This window comes from Oryctolagus cuniculus, chromosome 12 (genome assembly GCF_051225735.1).
Source record: "Oryctolagus cuniculus isolate XC-2025 breed Fujian yellow rabbit chromosome 12, ASM5122573v1, whole genome shotgun sequence".
Taxonomy (NCBI): domain Eukaryota; kingdom Metazoa; phylum Chordata; class Mammalia; order Lagomorpha; family Leporidae; genus Oryctolagus; species Oryctolagus cuniculus.
Window position 1 is genome coordinate 22,495,936 of NC_142878.1, and position 17,440 is coordinate 22,513,375.

The following is a 17,440-nucleotide window of genomic DNA, read 5'->3' on the forward strand; positions in this document are numbered from 1 at the left end:
GAGGGGCCGGCGGGGAAGAGGAGGAGGAAGGAAAGAAAGAAAGAGAGGGAGGGAAAGAGAAGGGCGCAGTAGATGCGCGAGGGCAGAGGAGGCGGAGGCAGGCAGCGCGGAGCCCGGCCCGGAAGCTAGGTGAGTTGGGCATCCGCGCCGCGGCCAGGGAGCCCGAGACGCCGCCGCAGCCGCCGCCGCCGCCGCCGCCGCCGGGCCTGAGCATCTCGCCTCTCTCCCTGATGGGATTCCCGTCCGAGCCGTCTCGAGCCTGCAGCGCCCCAGCCCCCGGCCCTTGCCCAGGTTCACCGCAGCCGTTTCAGAGGTCCCCAGGAGCTGCCGCTGGCGAGCCCGCTACCGCAGGGACCGATGGTGAGCATGGCTACCTGGCCAGGGGCGCCAGGCCGAGGCGGCCGAGACGCATCTTCCGGGGTGCAGGTTGGGAGCTCAGGAGGTAACAGAGGCAAAAGGTGGCCTTGGCAGGTTTTTTTTTTCCCCCTCCAACGGTGGCGCTGGAGGTGGGGATGCTGGCGCGCAGAGACACCTTATCTGCTACTGCCTCTAGCCAGGCCACTTTCTCCGCTTGGTGGCTCCGGACGATTTCGAACTTGGGGACGTGCAGGGCAGGAGAGGTGGGATGGAGAGAAGCGCCTGGTGTGTGTGGGGGGAGGGGGCGGTCAGTGGCAAAGACCGTGGGGTCTGGAGTTGAACGCCTTGCGCGTGGGCTGCAGGCTGGGACACGCCAGACGGGACGGGCAGCAAGAGACAGAGCGCGAGAGCTGTCTCTTGCGTTGCAGAGAGCCTGGGGCTGAGGGCCAGCGAGGTGGGGAGAGCTCCCCAGCTGGAGCCGGCTGCGCGGTAGGGAGCGCAGTGGTGCTACCCTCCGGAGCGCGCGTGCAGCTCGAGGGGCAGCGTCCGGGGCAGTGCCACCGACCCAGCCCCCAGCTGGCCGGGCTCCCCGAGAGCTTGCGAACAGCAGCTGCACGATGCGCCGTGGACTTGCGGCACCCGAGGACCCTCCCCTCCATCCTCTCGAGGGATGAAGGCAGTGGAGACGCCGGTCAGGATGCCAGGGGCTCCCTGCACGCGTCTTCCCGCGGTGTCGTGTTCTATGGGGAGCCGCTGGCGGGACGCACGGAGGACGCGCGGCTCTCCCCGGCCCTCCTCTCCCGGAACCGATAAGAAAAGACCCCGGGATTGCCGGGTCGCTGCAGACCCCTTCCCGCGGGAGTTGGACCGCGGCCCCTGAGAACCACTTTGGCGGATGGTTTGCGAGGGTCGCGGTTTGTGAGCTAAAGGCTTTGTGGGATGTCAAAAAAAAAAAAAAAAAAGAAAGAAAAAAAGAAAAGAAAGAAAGAAAAGAAAAACCAAGGGCATACACACACTTGCAAAACTGAAGTTGCCCCTGAGCAAACCGAGGCGTTGGGGGAAGTTCCGGGCAGGGCAGCGAAGAAAGACCGCCACGGGTTCCCTCCCCGCCCCCCAAGACACAGTTCTGGAGTGCTTTGGGTTTTTTATCTTTTTTTTTTTTTTTTTTTAAGAATTTGGAAAGAAAATGGTAGTTACTGAAATTCGGCCCCCTGCTCCCCCCACCCACCCCTGCCCCGTTTGCTCGGTCTCAACGCAGCCGGGTCTCCGGCCACCCGGGGAGGTTCCCGGGGGCCGGGATCGTCCCGGATCCGGGCGTCCGTCCTTTCTTCCCACCGTCTCTTCGCCCGCGGGCACCGGCCCACCCGCCGTCTGCGTCCTGCACTCCTGGATCTCCTTCCACTGGGCTTTTTTAGGACTCATGGTTTCTCAAAAAAAAAAAAAAAAAAAAAAAGTCTGTTCTCTCCAACCCTTTCCCTGCGGTGGCGCGGGAACGCAGAAGGCATAAGTCGCTCAGAGAGCGGCGCGGCTTGGCGGGGCGTGGACGGTCGCGCAGGGGCGCCCGCGGCCTCTGCACTCCGACCTGCGGTGTCGGGCGGCGCCGGGCAGCGGCTGCCAGGAGGGCGGGCTGAGCTGCTCCATCCTTTACTCTTCTTTCTCAAAGGCCGTTTGCAAGTGCCCCCCCCCAAGAAAACCAAGTCTGTTGGGGAGAGTGGCGGGCAAGCCCCCGCCCTGGAGCTCCGCGACGTCCCCACGGCAAGAACTGGGGAGCTGGGTGGAGTGGGTTCCGGGTGCGGAGAGGGGAGGTCGCGCCTCTGGGGCGTCCGGCGCGCGAACGTAGAGTTGCGCGAGGTCCGGGTTTCGAGCAGGCCCATGCGCGGAGCCAGCCCTGCGTGCGGCGTCCACGGTGGGAGCGCGGACGTCCCAGTCACTGCTGGAGTTGTGCATGGTAAAATTCTTCCTCGCTGCGACTCTGCAGCTGGTGCAAAGGACGGAGGCGTAGGGGGAGGAAGTGGCGGGGGTGGGGTGGGGGTTTAAAAACTAAGCCGAGCCGGCGAGCGAGCAACCGAGGGGGAGAGACCGACGCACACGTCAAGCGCAGGCCGAAAGCTGTTCACGGCTTTCTCCCTTCCTGGGAACGCGGTGGGATTTCCTCTCCGCGCCGTGCCGGGAGTTGTAAAACCTCGGCGACACTCAGACCCGCAAACTGCTGTGCGCCCTTGGGCGACGCCTCTTTCTGAATCGGTCTGGAGGCGTGAGCCCAGGCGCCCGCCGCTCCGCCTCGATGGCCCCGCCGACCCGTTTCTTTGGGGGAGCTGCTGGACCGGGAGGGAGGGAACGGGGGCGGTGAGAGCGTCCTCGGTAATGGAGCCAGAGCAGAAATTACTCCAGCAGCCGCTGCCTCTCACTTTCCCACAGCGAGCACAGCCAGCACCCCCGCCCCCGAGCGCACGCGTGACAGGGGCCGCAGCGCCGGGCCGCCCTGCTGCTCGGAGCGCCCGCAGCCGCTCGCCAGGGGTGATGTTTGGCCTCGCCGAGACCCCAGGGAGGACCGGCAGGGCGCGCGCGCGCGTGCTTGGGGTCGTGCGAGCGTGCGCGGAGGGTCCCGCTGCGCTTCCCGGTACCCATGCCTCTCGGTGCGGAGGCTCCGGGCGGCTGAAACTCCACTGCCAACCCCTGGAGCGAGGCTCGGGCCGCAAAGCGCAAACCCTTTCTTTCGTGCCCGGGACCTGTGGCTAAAGCGTCCCGGGGACGAGGGGCCGGCCAGACCCTCGGCATGGCGCGCCGCAGCTGGAGGCAAAGGCCAGGTCCTCCGCGCGCTGGCGGCGGGGCACCGGCCGAGGTTTCCGCTGAGCGCCGCCGTCGGGAGCTCCTCCCCGGCCGCCGAGGCTCGGGCGGCGGGCGCGGAGGTTGGCCTCGCCTGGAGGGGCGGGGACCGAGCGGGGGCGGCGGGTGGAGGCGGGGCGGGCGGGGCCTCGGCGTTCACGTGACTCCGAGGGGCTGGAAGAAAAACAGAGCCTGTCTGCGCCCGAGTCTCATTATATTCAAATATTCATTTTAGGAGCCATTCCGTAGTGCCATCCCGAGCGACGCGCGGCCGCAGCTTCTCTGAGCCTTTCCAGCAAGTCTGTTCAAGATTGGCTGCCAAGAATCATGGACTGTTATTATATGCCTTGTTTTCTGTCAGTGAGTAGACACCTCTTGCTTACCCCCTCCCGGGAATTCACTGCCCTCCACGCTCCGCTCGCGGCCCCGCAGCCGGCGCGCGCAGACCCAGCCGGTTCTTTTTAACAAGTGCTGCCGGCTCCGATCGGGCGCGGTGCAGGGCAAGGGAGCGCGCGGGGCTGGGGTTGGGGTGGGGGCTCAGAGACGACAGGTCCGCTGCCCCGGGGTGGTCCTGCGCGCCCGCCACTCCGCGTCCCTGCCCCGCTGGCCTAGGGGAGCGTTCCGAGCGCCCGTGGAGCGGTCCCAGCCTCTTGTCAAAGCTCGCGGAGTTCTCCCCGGAGCCGGCTGCCACCCCCTTCCCCGGGAGGGAGCGTGCCGACACGATCACACCTCCTGCCGAGTATTTCACCCTCGTCGGCCACGGCGCAAAACCGGCCGCCGGGGCAGCCCCCCCGGACCCCGCCGCCCGCCCCGCGCCTCCGTCCAGTCCCTGCCTCTCCGCCTTCCCTCCCTGACGGTCCCGACCAGCTGGAGGTTGTGGAAGTTGGGCTCGGAGGGCGGAGGAAGGTGGGGGTGGAGGGAGAGGGGGGAGAGGCTGAAAGTCGGCCGTGGAGAGCGAGGGCATTTGCGTTCTCCCTCCCCCCCCTCCTCACCCCCCCCTCCATGTTAACTGTTTATTCCTGAAGAAGCCACGCTGAGATCATGGCTCAGATGGCAGTTGGGACAAAAAAAGATTAACAGGATGGAGGCTATCTGATTTGGGGTTATTTGACTGTAAACAAGTTAGACCAAGTAATTACAGGGCAATTTTTACTTTCAGGCCGTGCACGGCTGCAGCTGCTTGGGGGGGGGAGGGGGTGCGAGGGAGAAGGCACAGACTTGGGTCTTTCCGACCTGCTTGGCATCCCGACCCTGTGCTGCTAGCCCTATATGCATATGCGGACACCTCTGTGTTTCTCTCTATTTACTGGTGTTTATTTATTCCACCCCCCCACCCCTCCCCAGAGACACCATGATTCCTGGTAACCGAATGCTGATGGTCGTTTTATTATGCCAAGTCCTGTTAGGAGGCGCGAGCCATGCTAGTTTGATACCTGAGACGGGGAAGAAAAAAGTCGCCGAGATTCAGGGCCACGCGGGAGGACGCCGCTCAGGGCAGAGCCATGAGCTCCTGCGGGACTTCGAGGCGACGCTGCTGCAGATGTTCGGGCTGCGCCGCCGCCCGCAGCCTAGCAAGAGCGCCGTCATCCCGGATTACATGCGGGATCTTTACCGGCTCCAGTCAGGGGAGGAGGAGGAGGAAGAGCAGATGCCCAGCGGCGGTCTCGAGTATCCGGAGCGTCCGGCCAGCCGGGCCAACACCGTGAGGAGCTTCCACCACGAAGGTGAGTCCCTGGCTGGCGTCTGGGCGAGGGGGGAGGGCCAGCAGGCCTGGCTGCGGGGGCCCTGAGCACCCTGGGGGAAGAGTTCAGGTTACATCAAAGCCCCAATCGGAGAGGCTGGGGAACGGGGCTGCTCACCTCCAAGAATTTCCAGAGCTGCCTCTGAACTTATTTGGGGGGGGGGCGGTTAGGGGGGTGGAGGTGGGGGTAGTTGGGAGATGGGGACTGAGGCTGCTAGTCCCGCTGGTGTGTTTCTGCCATATCAAAGCTGTTTCTGCCCCCCGCCCCCCCTTTTTCCAAAGCACCTACCGAATTTAATATTACAGCTGTGTGCGTTGGTCAGGTTTATTCAATAGGGGCCTTGTAATCTGATCTGAATGTTTCCTAGCGGATGTTTCTTTTCCAAAGTAAATCTGAGTTATGAATCCACCAGCATCATTACTGTGTTGGAATTTATTTTCCCCCCTGTAACATGATCAACAAGGCATGCTCTGTGTTTCCAAGATCGCTGGGGAAATGTTTAGTAACATACTCGAAAGAGGAAGAGGGAGAGAGTGGTTGCATGCATGTTTCCTCCAGCCTGGGCTCTGTGGGCCAAGCCAAGAGGGGGCTTTAAATGGGAGTCTGAGCGTGATGGAGAAAGGGAGTGGCTGCGTGGAAGCTGTCAGGCACATGGGGGAGGCTGGGAGATGCTCTGTCTTGGGTGCTAGACAGGCGCCAGCTAAGTGTTGTTGGTTCCCTGGGTGCCCTACCTAGCTGCTCCTTCAGACCCACAGGCAGACACCCCTCCCCTGCCCCCACCGTAGTCTTCCAGCTTATAAGCAGAGTTCACCACTCATCACCCCGCTCAGCTACTTCCGCCATCCCCATCTCTCAAAAAAGTTCACGTGCTCTTTCATTTTCCCTTCCTTCTCACCGTGCCCAGAACATCTGGAGAACATCCCAGGGACCAGCGAAAACTCTGCTTTTCGTTTCCTCTTTAACCTCAGCAGCATCCCAGAGAACGAGGCCATCTCCTCCGCAGAGCTCCGGCTCTTCCGGGAGCAGGTGGACCAGGGCCCTGACTGGGAGCGGGGCTTCCACCGGATAAACATTTATGAGGTTATGAAGCCCCCGGCGGAAGCGGTGCCCGGGCACCTCATCACACGACTACTGGACACGAGACTGGTCCACCACAATGTGACACGGTGGGAAACTTTTGACGTGAGCCCCGCGGTCCTGCGATGGACCCGGGAGAAGCAGCCCAACCATGGGCTGGCCGTGGAGGTGACTCACCTCCACCATACACGGACCCATCAGGGCCAGCATGTCAGGGTTAGCCGATCGTTACCTCAAGGGAGTGGGGATTGGGCCCAGCTCCGGCCCCTCCTGGTCACCTTTGGCCACGACGGCCGGGGCCATGCCTTGACCCGACGCCGGAGGGCCAAGCGGAGCCCTAAGCATCACCCACAGCGGGCCCGGAAGAAGAATAAGAACTGCCGGCGCCACGCGCTCTACGTGGACTTCAGCGACGTGGGCTGGAATGACTGGATTGTGGCCCCCCCAGGCTACCAGGCCTTCTACTGCCACGGGGACTGCCCCTTTCCACTGGCGGACCACCTCAACTCCACCAACCACGCCATCGTGCAGACCCTGGTCAACTCTGTCAACTCCAGCATCCCCAAAGCCTGTTGTGTGCCCACTGAACTGAGCGCCATCTCCATGCTGTACCTGGATGAGTATGACAAGGTGGTACTGAAGAATTACCAGGAGATGGTAGTAGAGGGGTGTGGGTGCCGCTGAGATCCCGCAGCCCTTGAGGACGGACAGACAGACAGACACACACACGTTCCCATCCATTCACCCACACACTACACAGACTGCTTCCTTATAGCTGGACTTTTTATCTTTGAAAAAAGAAAAAAAAGGAAAAAACCTAAACATTCACCTTGACCTTATTTATGACTTTACGTGCAAATGTTTTGACCATATTGATCATATATTTTGACAAAATATATTTATAACTACGTATTAAAAGAAAAAAATAAAATGAGTCATTATTTTAAAGGTACACTCTGGCCTTTTTCTCTCTCATCCTTTTTCTTTTCGGTTGTGCTGTTGAGAGAGGCTGGGGGCATTGATGGAAGTTGGGGTGGGGACAGGAAGTAAACCAGTGGCCCAGAGAGATGGTAATTGCTGGGATGAATTGTTTTCCATTTCTATTTAATGTTAACAAGGACGCAGCATCCTCTCCCATCTGGATGACACATGCCTTGGAGAAACAGTGGGATGAAAGGAGCAGGTCAGATGAAAGGCCCCGTTTGGGGCTCCTCGTACATCTTCTGTGTTTGCTCACCTGTTGGAGGTGCGGCCCAGCCGACTGTGATGAAGTCTGAGCTCCCACCTTTACGATACCTCGGGGTGTCTCTGGTTATTACAGGCGCCAGTGTGTTTTCAAACCAAAACTAATTTGCACAGCTCACATATGAATCTGTGGGTTTTTTCTTTGTTTTGAAGTGGACTTTACCCAGTAACATATATGATACACCCTACATTTTATTTAAAAAAAAGCTTGATAACCACTACTTTAATACACCACTGAGAACTCTCCAGTGTTTTCTTGGCATTATTCCCTACCCCCCATCGCTCTTGAAGGCCTTCATCAAGTTCAACATCCTGACACATTGGGCTGGGAAGGGGACTGACAAGGAGGCCAGATGCTGAGTAGGCACCGTGAAAGTGCTTCGCTGCTACGGTGGGCTCTCTGGAGTCAATGCCAACCCTCCTCTCTGCTGTACCTCTGCTGTGCCTCCTTCCCTAGAGCTGGGCCGAAGGTGATGGGCCTGGTGGCGCTGATGTTCGGAGCTGGGCTTTCTTTAAGTAGGATGCTCAGTGTTTTGTCACAGTGAAAAAGGAGGGTGCTGAAGGTTGGAGGGCTTCCTCTGTTTGCAGGCAGCCAGCAGGTGGAGAAAGGACTTTCTGGAATGGCATGGTGTGGTGTGTAAGAGGACCAAAGAGGAGGCCTTTGCTGCTGCTTCATCGCCACCAACAACTCCAGCCCTAGATACGGGCCTGCTCAGGCTCCTTGCTTAGGTGTGCATTTTCTCTGCGTGGGTCTGGATGGGTTGGGGGCAGAAGCAGTCTGGTGTCTTGTCTGTGGGGAGGGCTGTTAGGTGAGCGCTAGAAGGAATGGCAGAGCTGTCGGGCGCTGACCGCGTGTGGCCCTGAAGCTCCGTGTGTGATGTGTGCACCCCCGAGTTCTTGCACTCACACTCTGGCATATGCTCTGGGGGGTGGGGTGGGGGAAGCAGGATTCATTTTTGTTTTTAATTACTGAAGTCCTACAATCCTCCAAAAGGAGCAGCTTAGTGGAAACCAATAAAAATAGAAGTGAGGCGGTTGCCAAAGCCCCAGCTCCCTGGAGAGCGCAGGTGGAGAGAGGAGATGAGAGACCCAGGCCAAGGCAGCAAGGCTCTGCGGAGCTCCAAAAACTCCCCAAAAGAGAAACCCTCCTCCACCTCCTGCCCCCCAGGTCGCTGCCCCTTTGATTAAGGACAGGGAGCTCGGACAAATCACGCGGGGGGGGGGGGTGGGGAGGGGTGGGGGGAGCCCATGTTGGGTTCCAGCACCTTTTAGAAACGTCCTGTGTCATTGACAAAGGAACCCCTAGACTCCCAGCACTTGAACCAATGACCCCAGGCCCAGTTCTGGGCCTGGTGGCCACCGGTCCCCGCTCAGGTCACTTCCTAGAAACCACTCCCCCACCGCCCCCCCCCATCCACCCCCCACCTCCAGCTACTGGCGTATTTTCAGGAATGGATAATGTTGTTTATTTGTTCAGCCAAATATTTGGTCTGGGGAATTTACCGTGAAATTCTGTGAATTGCACATACCTAGTTAACAAAATAGTCCTAATGCCACAAATGTTACACGGAAAACAATGAGCCAGGGCCGGCATTAACTCTTCGCGTCCCCACAGAAGGCTCAGTCCCGGGGCCCGGACGGGAGTGGGGGGGATTTAATTTAGGTTTTAGTGGGTCTGGGACACGGTGGAAACCTCAGGTGTGCGCGCATGGGGGGTTCTCCGCGTAGCTTGGGGATCAAGCCTGCCCCTCCCTCTCCCTCCCTTCCCACCCCCCAACAAGGGTTCCCATTGCTTAAAGGAAGACAAGGCTCGAGAACGGCCCTTGAGGAGTTCAGCAAAGTCATAACCACATCAGAGGCACTGCTGGGTCCATCCCTGCCCAACCCTTCTACTGGAACCGGCTTCCGAGGAGCTTAAGACAAAAAAAAAAAAAAAAAAAAAAAAAAGTGGTGGGGGGGGGGTGAGGCGGGGGCCGCATGAAACATTCCCCGGCTTTCGTTGCATAATTCGCCCAGAACCTGCCAGGTGACCTGCTGACTTTGTTTTCCGTCTTGACCGGGCTTCGCTCCCGCCCCCACCCGCGGCCGCCGGGCAGCGCCACTCTGCGAGGGCTCTGCGCGCGGCCGCGGCGCTGGCCGACCCCGGCGATCACCCGGCCTTGGCCGCGCGTCAAGCCCGGCCCCGCAGGCCCCGCAGGCCCCGCCTCCCGCCCGCTGCCCGCGCGCGCAGGCCCGGCGGCGGCGGCCGGGGCGGCAGGGGGCGTGCTGCGCGCCGGCGGCCCGCTGGCCCGAGCACCTGGCGGCGGCGCGCCGAGCCTCGGCGCACCGGGTGGGCTGCGGGCTGCGGGCTGCGGGCCGCGGGGCCTCGCGCCCCGGCGGATGATGAGCCGGTCTGGCTCAGCCGCCGCCGCCGCCGCCGCGGGGACCCGGGCGCAGGCGAAGCTCTGCCGAGACCGACGGGGCGGGTTAGCGCACGCCGGCCCTCGGGGCGCGCCTCAGAAGCGTGGAGTCTGGGGCAGGCTCGCGAAGTGGAAGCGCCTTTACGGTCGGCGCCTCGTCCGCGGAGCCAGGCTGTCGTGCCTCCGAGCTCACAGTAGGCCCGCACACGAGGCGACTGAGAGGGGGCGAGCCGCACAGCCTCAGCCGTGGGGGGAAACGCAGAGCCGGGTCTCCGCCACCACGCGCCGGGCCCGCACGTGAGATGGAGAGGCCACGGGCGCGCGCCAGTGGAGTCAGGACGGGCCGGGTTCTTTCAGAATAGCGATGCCAAGCCACCCCCCCCCCACACACACACCCCGACCCGAAAGGACGGCGCCTCGGCCGCCCGCCGCCCCAGGGTCTCCCCGCGCCCTCTTGCAGCGCGCCCCGTCCGAAGGTGAGCCCCAGAGGGCCGAGCTTTCCCGAGGCCCGGGTCCCCACCCGGCGCAGCTCTTACCAGCGTTTTGAAAAGCGAGGAGGAGGACACCGAGGGTGTTGGCATTCCCGGGTGGCCCCCTCGCGGGTCTGAGGGAGAGCCGTGCGGGGGTACCACCGCGTGACGCAGACCAGCGCGTGGCTGGAACCCCCCAACTGGAAGCGCATTTGGCGTGGTGGGAAACGTCGCCCCACTGTGGGGCATTTTCCCGGTTTTCCTCACCTTCAACTCCTGATGGCCAGGAGAAGCAGGAGCCGCGATGGCCACCGGTGGACGAGAGTGGCTGATGTCCAGAGAAATCTAGGATTGCCCCAATGTCAAAAACACCACTCTTCAAAGCAAGCCAACAGCCACAGAGCAATTTTGAAAAAGAAGTTAAAAGTTCAAGGTGTACAATGTTTAGTCAGTGTTGGAAAAAGAAATTTAAAAAAATTTTTTCACTAAGGAAGCCATTTGAAATGACCGTTTCTAAATCATTTAAGACAGTAATTCAAGAAAGTTCCAATCTCTGCTTTTTCTCGCTCTTCAAAATAATCTTAAAAAAAAAAAAACCTGCAGGAAAATGTCGATGCTGTGTAGTATGCCATTCAGAACAGACAATTCAGAAAACATAACGCTACAGGATTCAGAAATGTTTAAAATGTGAAAGGTACCTTTTTTGAGGAAAAGAAGACAAGATGGAACAATAATTGGCTGTGTTGTGTTACTAATGAAAATTTCTTAAGTCCAGCTTTCAGTTTTGCCACATTTTCTGAAGAAAAGGTCTCACTGATCTCTCTTAACTTTGTATAGCTTGGTTTCTAGCAACAACAATTAAAAACAAGGTCCCTCACCCCCAAATCCTGGAACTCCTCAGCCAAGGTGCAAGGAGAGTCTAGTTTCACACAATTTTATTATCATTACTGTGGCAATGTTTTCCCATTTTATTAATGGGAGCCCCAGGTAGCAGGTGAACACACTGATTGAGACTTGAACCCACTGGACTGATGGTTCACTCCCGAGTGACTTTACGCAGGGTACCAGCACCTGACTCCACCCTGCTTGGAGCTGCCCTGGGACTCAGTGAAGAGAATGTATTCTCCTGCAACTGAAGCTGCAGGCTGACTTCGGTTTATAATCTGTGCCACTCTGATCTGTGCAGTTTGTTCTGTGGTAAGAATCCAAGGATATGTATGGTATCGGAAGGAGAGGGAGCGAATTTTTAAATATACTTTCTTTAGTCTTCAACTGAATCCAAAATAATGGCATGCTCTTTTTACAGGCTAAAACAGGTATGGTTAAGCACATACCCAGTGTCCCTTGAATTCAGAAGTAGAAACATGGATGTCATTAAAAATTGACTTATACAGCTTTGTTAACAGCCAGTGAGAATTATATAGCCTAGTGTTCACTTGCAGAATTCCAGATCTACTTGTTGGTTCCATTCTCCTATAACAACTACTTAGGATTTCCTGTTTCCTTCCTATCTGTCCCTGTATTTACACGGTTTCCTACAGCCTTTTCTTTGTGTTGTATTTTTCTTCATTTCAGATCAATATGATATGCTTAATATATTTTAAATATATTAAATATATTAAATATTTAAATATTAAATATATATATTAAATATATTAAATATATATGTATGTTAGCTTGGGTCACCTCTGCTCCTTTGTGAGAAAGCAGACTGGATACAAACTTCTTGTATTGCTCAGGCACTTTTGAGCAGCCTGTCTATAGTATCAGGGCTGTGGCCAAGGTCCAGATCTCAGATTCTTACTGTCTTCTTAAGGTTTGGCTTAAGCATTGTGGTCTGAGCACTAAACAGAATATTCTTTTGTGTGTTTTAAATATCCTGAAAACTGGATAACTGACAGCCTAGGCTCAGACATTTTGGTTGATTGAGCAAACTGGATGTTTCCATAGGATTTGATCATTTTGTAAATATGTTCCTGGAAAAGTCAGTTGTGACCCAGAGAGGCAGAGAAATGCCCAGATCTCTGTCTCATACCCTCTGATGCCGCCGGCCGAATAATTTGCTAGTGGACTCTGTGCATCCCTCATTGTCTTTCTCTGATTTCTTGCGATGGTTTTCTTGGGATGAGGGTGGTAAGAAAGGGAGGCGGGCTTATCTAAATGTAGTAATTACCAGATTAAAACCTATTCAAAGAGTTTGGTCACTAGACGCAGCCTGACCTTGACACTTTCAGCCTTCAGGTTCTAGTTGCCTGGGGTCTGACACCAATGTCAGTGGCTGAGTGATTTCCACATGCTTCTTTTGTGGGCCTTAACAAGGAGGGACAAAAGATGTTTTTCCAGTGGGACTCACTCTTTATGAGGCCTGACCCTCGAAAGAGTAAACTAATCTTGGGTGAGTTTTGAGAGTTTAGGGCACTAAGAGAACTCTTAGTGCACAGAGAAGTAATTTGTTCAATGGTATCTTAAAAGAGTTAATTTACCTCCAAAAGGTGAGTTCCTTTTACTCTCCGGAGTCCTTTACTTCCTCTGAGATCAGACTGGTTATTTGCATAGCAAAGCATTCCATTTAGCTGGAGAGGAGGGGGTGGGGACTGTTAACTAGGAAAGTCACTTTTCCCACAGTCTTGCAAAAGGTAGCAGTGTGGTAAGTGGGTTTGATCAACATGGTCCCTCCCCTAAGCCCTCAAACTTCAGGCTGTTTTGCTCGTTATCTATCTTGAGGTTGACCAGCTTTTCCGGATGGAACAGTCGTAGGATTTAGCGGATTGCTGCTGAGAAGACAGTGTTGCTAATGTTGTTTTGGCGAGTTAGTGTAGACCTGTAGGTGAAAACCCCGAGAAAACAAACAGCAAACTCTGACACTATCCCTCTTCCTCTGCACAGACTTTGCTTTGTCATCTTTCATAGGTAGCCCCAATAAATCAGAGGAGGTTGTGACTGTGTTGGGGACACTGCCTGGGAATGCTACTATCTTGGGCAGCTGGCTGTCACACTAGTGCTACCCAAACTCCTCATGCACTTAAATCATGGTCTCCGAGGGCCTGCACTATGTGGAGGTGATTGTTTATTTGGTTGTCACTTAGCAATTCTCCAAAACTAGCTCATAATTTATTTTAACCAAATATATCCCACCTAGAGACCCAACACCATAAATAAATGGAACTTTGCAGCCTTCTGGAAGATTGAATGCTCTGGGGTTCTAATTAACATGGGATCTACTGGAAGCTCTTTTAAAGTGTCTGTTATTTCCAGATTGAGAGATTAGTGCCAGAGATCCAAGGCAAGAAGCCAGGTTTTGTTTTGTTTGTTGTTTTAAGATTTACTTACTTGAAAGCCAGAGGGAGAAGGAGAGGGGGAGAGGGAGGGGAAGGGGAAGAGGTAGAGGTAAGAGAGGGAGATGGAGATAGAATTCTGTCTGCTGGTTCACTCCCCAGATGCGTACCAGGGCTGGGCCAGGTTGAAACTAAAAGCCAGGAACTCAGTCTGGGTCTCCCATTTGGATGGCAGGCACTCAAGTACTTGAGCCATCATCCACTGTCTCCTAGAAGCTTTAGCGGGAAGCTAGATAGGAAGCCGGGTAGGCCCTCAGATATGGGATGCCTGTAACAAGCAGTGACTTGACCTGCTGGCCACAATACTCACCCTACAAAACCAGGCTTTTAATAAGCTCTGTTGGTAAGAAGCGACAGTTGCAAAAATGTATAAGTTTTGCTGCCAGAAGACAAACTGTGACTTTGAATTGGGAACTATTACCTTATGAACACTTGTGAGAGACTGTTAACTGTAGCTGTATCTCCCCAGGAGTGGTAATGTGCTATGGCAAGTCATGGTGAGCTGAAGAAAAGTGAATTTAGGCAATGCTGGAGGAAGAGAGTGACAGGCAGGACACAGCTGTCGGTGCCGTGCTCCGAGTCCTCTGTCCATATTCAGTTTATAGGCTCCTCTAGGACAGGGCTCTGGGAGTCAGGAGGAGCATGATAGGGTCGGGCAGGGTTGGGAAAGGCTTCCATTTTCCCCAGCATAATTTACAGTTGGGTTTCCATAATTGAATATAGATTTTAACAGAAGGTGCCTGCTGTGACAGACCTGCACTGACACAGAACTGATTACATCTCTTCATTGTGAAGTTGACACCTTGTTGTTTTTAAAGACCTGGAAGTGTGGATAGACAGAAGTCTGGCTGCTAGTGGGAAAATAATGTTGAGAAAATGAAAATGCTCACGATTAATTTAATGTGACACTAACTAAAATCTCTAAACTTTTTTTTAAGATTTATTTATTTATTTGAGAGGCAGAGTTATAGACACAGAAGGGGAGAGACAGCTAGAGAGGTCTTCCATCCACTGGTTCACCCCTCAAATGGCTGCAATGGCTGGAGCCGATCCAAAACCAGGAGCCAGGAGCTTCTTCCAGGTCTCCCACATGGGTGGCTGGGGCCCAAGCACTTGGGCCATGTTCTGCTGCTTTCTCAGGCCATCAGCAGGGAGCTGGATTCAAAAGTAGAGCAGCTGGGACTCAAACCAGTGCCCATATGGGATGCATGTAACAGAGGTGGAGGTTTAACCTACTATGCCACAGCAGCAGCCTTAATCTCTAAACTTAATCTTTGATCACTAACTAAAATTTAAAAGATATTCAGATATTCAATAAATGGGAAAAGTATGCCCCTCAATTTTAAACTAATAATAGTAGACTGGCCTTAGCAGATATATAAAATGACATTATAAGTCTTCAGGTTATCATCAGGAAAGGGGGGGGTGCAGAGAGAGAGATCTCAATGTAATAAGCAGATAGTTCAGAAATAGATATAAAATATAAGTGGAACTTAACATCTAACAAACTAGGAGTAATACAGGGGCCTGGGAGTTATTCAGAAATGCTATTTGTTTAAATAGCTATCATGAGAAAGCAATTTAATATAGATGTATATGTCCCATCACACTTCAGAAATGTCTGAACATACTAAAGAGTTACCCATACTTTTAAATATAGGAATCCAGTATTTTGCATATAAGAAAATTGAGTGGCCTATTTTCCATTCTATTGACTGAGACACATATTCATATTACTTAAAAATTGAGGGAATTATTAAAAATAAAGCAACTAGGTTTGATAAGAAATTTTAAAAAACATATAGTAGGGGCCAGCGCTGTGGCATAGCAGGTAAAGCCACCGCCTGCAGTGCTGGCATCCCATTTGGACGCTGGTTCAAGTCCCGGCTGCTCCACTTCTGATCCAGCTCTCTGCTATGGCCTGGGAAAGCAGTAGAAGATGGCCCAAGTCCTTGAGCCCCTGCACTTGTGTGGGAGACCTGGAAGAAGCTCCTGGCTCCTGGTTTCAGATCAGCACAGCTCTAGCCATTGCAGCCATTTTGGGGGTGAACCAGTGGATGAACCACCTCTCTCCCTGTCTTTCTCCCTGTGTGTCTATAACTCTGCCTTTCAATTAAATAAATTTTTAAAAAAATAGCAAATTTAACAAAATAGATATAAAAGGCCAAATCCAGAGTATATATAATGGGTATTTGATAAATAGCTACTATAAAAACACATGTTATAGATGTAATCCAAGATCTCATGAAGATTTATAGTCAAAGTAACTGAACAGATGCTTTAGACCAGAGCTGGCAAAGTTTTTCCACTAAAGGCCAGATAGTAAGTATTTTAAGCATTTTGTACCAGTGGTTTCAGAAGCAACAACTAAGTTCTATTGTAGCAAGCAGCCACAGAGAATGGTAAAGAAATGTGGCTAAGTCTCAATTAAACTTTATGAACACAGAAAATTGAATTTTACCTCATTTTCACCTTATGAAATATTCTTTGGATTTTTAAAGATTGTTACAAAATGTAAGAGAAGCTGCATGGACTGTGTGAACACAGGTGCTGGGCTGGGTATGGCCAGCAAGTTGTAGGTTACTGACTAGTGCTTTTGCCCAGTGCTCTCCAAAATGTTTCCCTTGTTAGCAATAGTGTCAAGAGCTCCTTTATGGGAAAAGAATGGTGTGACGAAATATGTTCAGGAAAACTCGAGATCTGTGTTACCCACTTGGAAATTTACAAGCAGCCTTCCCACTTTGAAACTTTGAGAAGCCTCACGGTAAGAAACATGCTTTACTTTGGTCGACTCAGCATTGCCTCAACGTATTGAGCCGTGGGCCTCATTCTTCCCCTATAGATTTTAACCCTACAAAGCCTGTGGACAGCATGGCCTTGCCTAGCTCTCTGGTGACATATGATGCCCCGTTTCCCCTCATTAACTGGATTTTAGCACTCAGGCCTTCCTGTTCTCTTAACACCATGTGTGTTTGTTCTTCCTTGGATGTTCTCTCTGCTGGTCCCTTTGCCAGAAGCTTCCTTGGCAAGATCTTCACAAAGCTGGCCTCTTGCTCCTTAGTTCTCAACTATCTCCTGCCCAATGAGGCCTCTGACATACTGTTCTAAAACAGCTCCCTCTGTCTGGCACCCTTAATTACAAGACTCAGGACTGTGTTCTTCATTAGAGGTCACAGGGAAATGTCTGGGTCTGAATGTGCATCATCTCCTCACTGTCCTGGTCCCTCTTGTCTTTATTAGATCATCCTGGCCCCCAAAGAGCCTGCTGTATAAAACATGGATGCAATATTTTATTCAGAGGCATCACAAGAAACAGTGAAGTAGAGGCAGGTAAGGGCAAGGAGAGCAGGGGGATTAGAGAGAAAGAAGATAGAGGGAAAGGAGGAAAGAACCTATTTCAGAGGTCACATTTCACATTTTGGGAAATTCTACTTTATGAAATGAAAATGCAAATGCTAAATTTCACTTGAAAAAAATCAAAAATTTCACTTGAAAAAAATCCAAAGTGTCACAGCCATTATAATTCAATCAATATAACTTAAAGCCTACATTGTAACTCAAAGAAAGTTTATTCCCCAGGGGCTATTGTGGTGCAGCAGTTTAAAGCCACAGCCTACAGTGCCAGCATCCCATATGGGCACTAATCCTAGCTGCTCCATTTCTGATCCAGCTTCCTGCTACTGCACCTGGAAAAGCAGTAGAAGGCGGCCCAAGTGCTTGGGCCCATGAATCCATGTGGGAGACCTGGAAGAAGCTCCTGACTCCTGGATCAGCCCCACTCCAGCTGTTGTGGCAATTTAGGAAGTAAACCAGCAGATGGAAGATCTCTCTCTCTCTCTCTGTCACTCCTTCTGACCCTGTAACTTTGCCTTTCAAATAAACAAATAAATAAATAAATCTTAAACAGTGAAACAAAGGTTATTCTAAACAGTTTATAAAATTATACTCATCACTTTTTTTTAATTAAAAAATTCTTTTTTGTCTGAAAG

General features: G+C 53.5%; 1 protein-coding gene across 6 annotated transcripts; it reads left to right on the plus strand.

Moving 5' to 3' along the window:
- BMP4 (bone morphogenetic protein 4) lies at positions 1 to 6,954 on the plus strand. 6 transcript variants are annotated; one of them, XM_051821717.3, is made up of 4 exons: positions 1 to 360; positions 3,419 to 3,543; positions 4,528 to 4,907; positions 5,830 to 6,954. In XM_051821717.3, the coding sequence occupies exons 3-4, from the start codon at positions 4,535 to 4,537 to the stop codon at positions 6,684 to 6,686; spliced, it is 1,230 nt and encodes a 409-aa protein (XP_051677677.1). In that variant the 5' UTR covers positions 1 to 360; positions 3,419 to 3,543; positions 4,528 to 4,534; the 3' UTR covers positions 6,687 to 6,954.
- The last annotated feature ends 10,486 nt before the right edge of the window (positions 6,955 to 17,440 follow it).

Coding starts and splice junctions, on each gene's coding strand:
- BMP4 (XM_051821717.3), top strand. CDS start 4,535: ATGATTCCTGGTAACCGAATGCTGATGGTCGTTTTATTATGCCAAGTC. Junction 4,908..5,829: donor GAGGAGCTTCCACCACGAAG/GTGAGTCCCTGG, acceptor CACCGTGCCCAG/AACATCTGGAGAACATCCCA.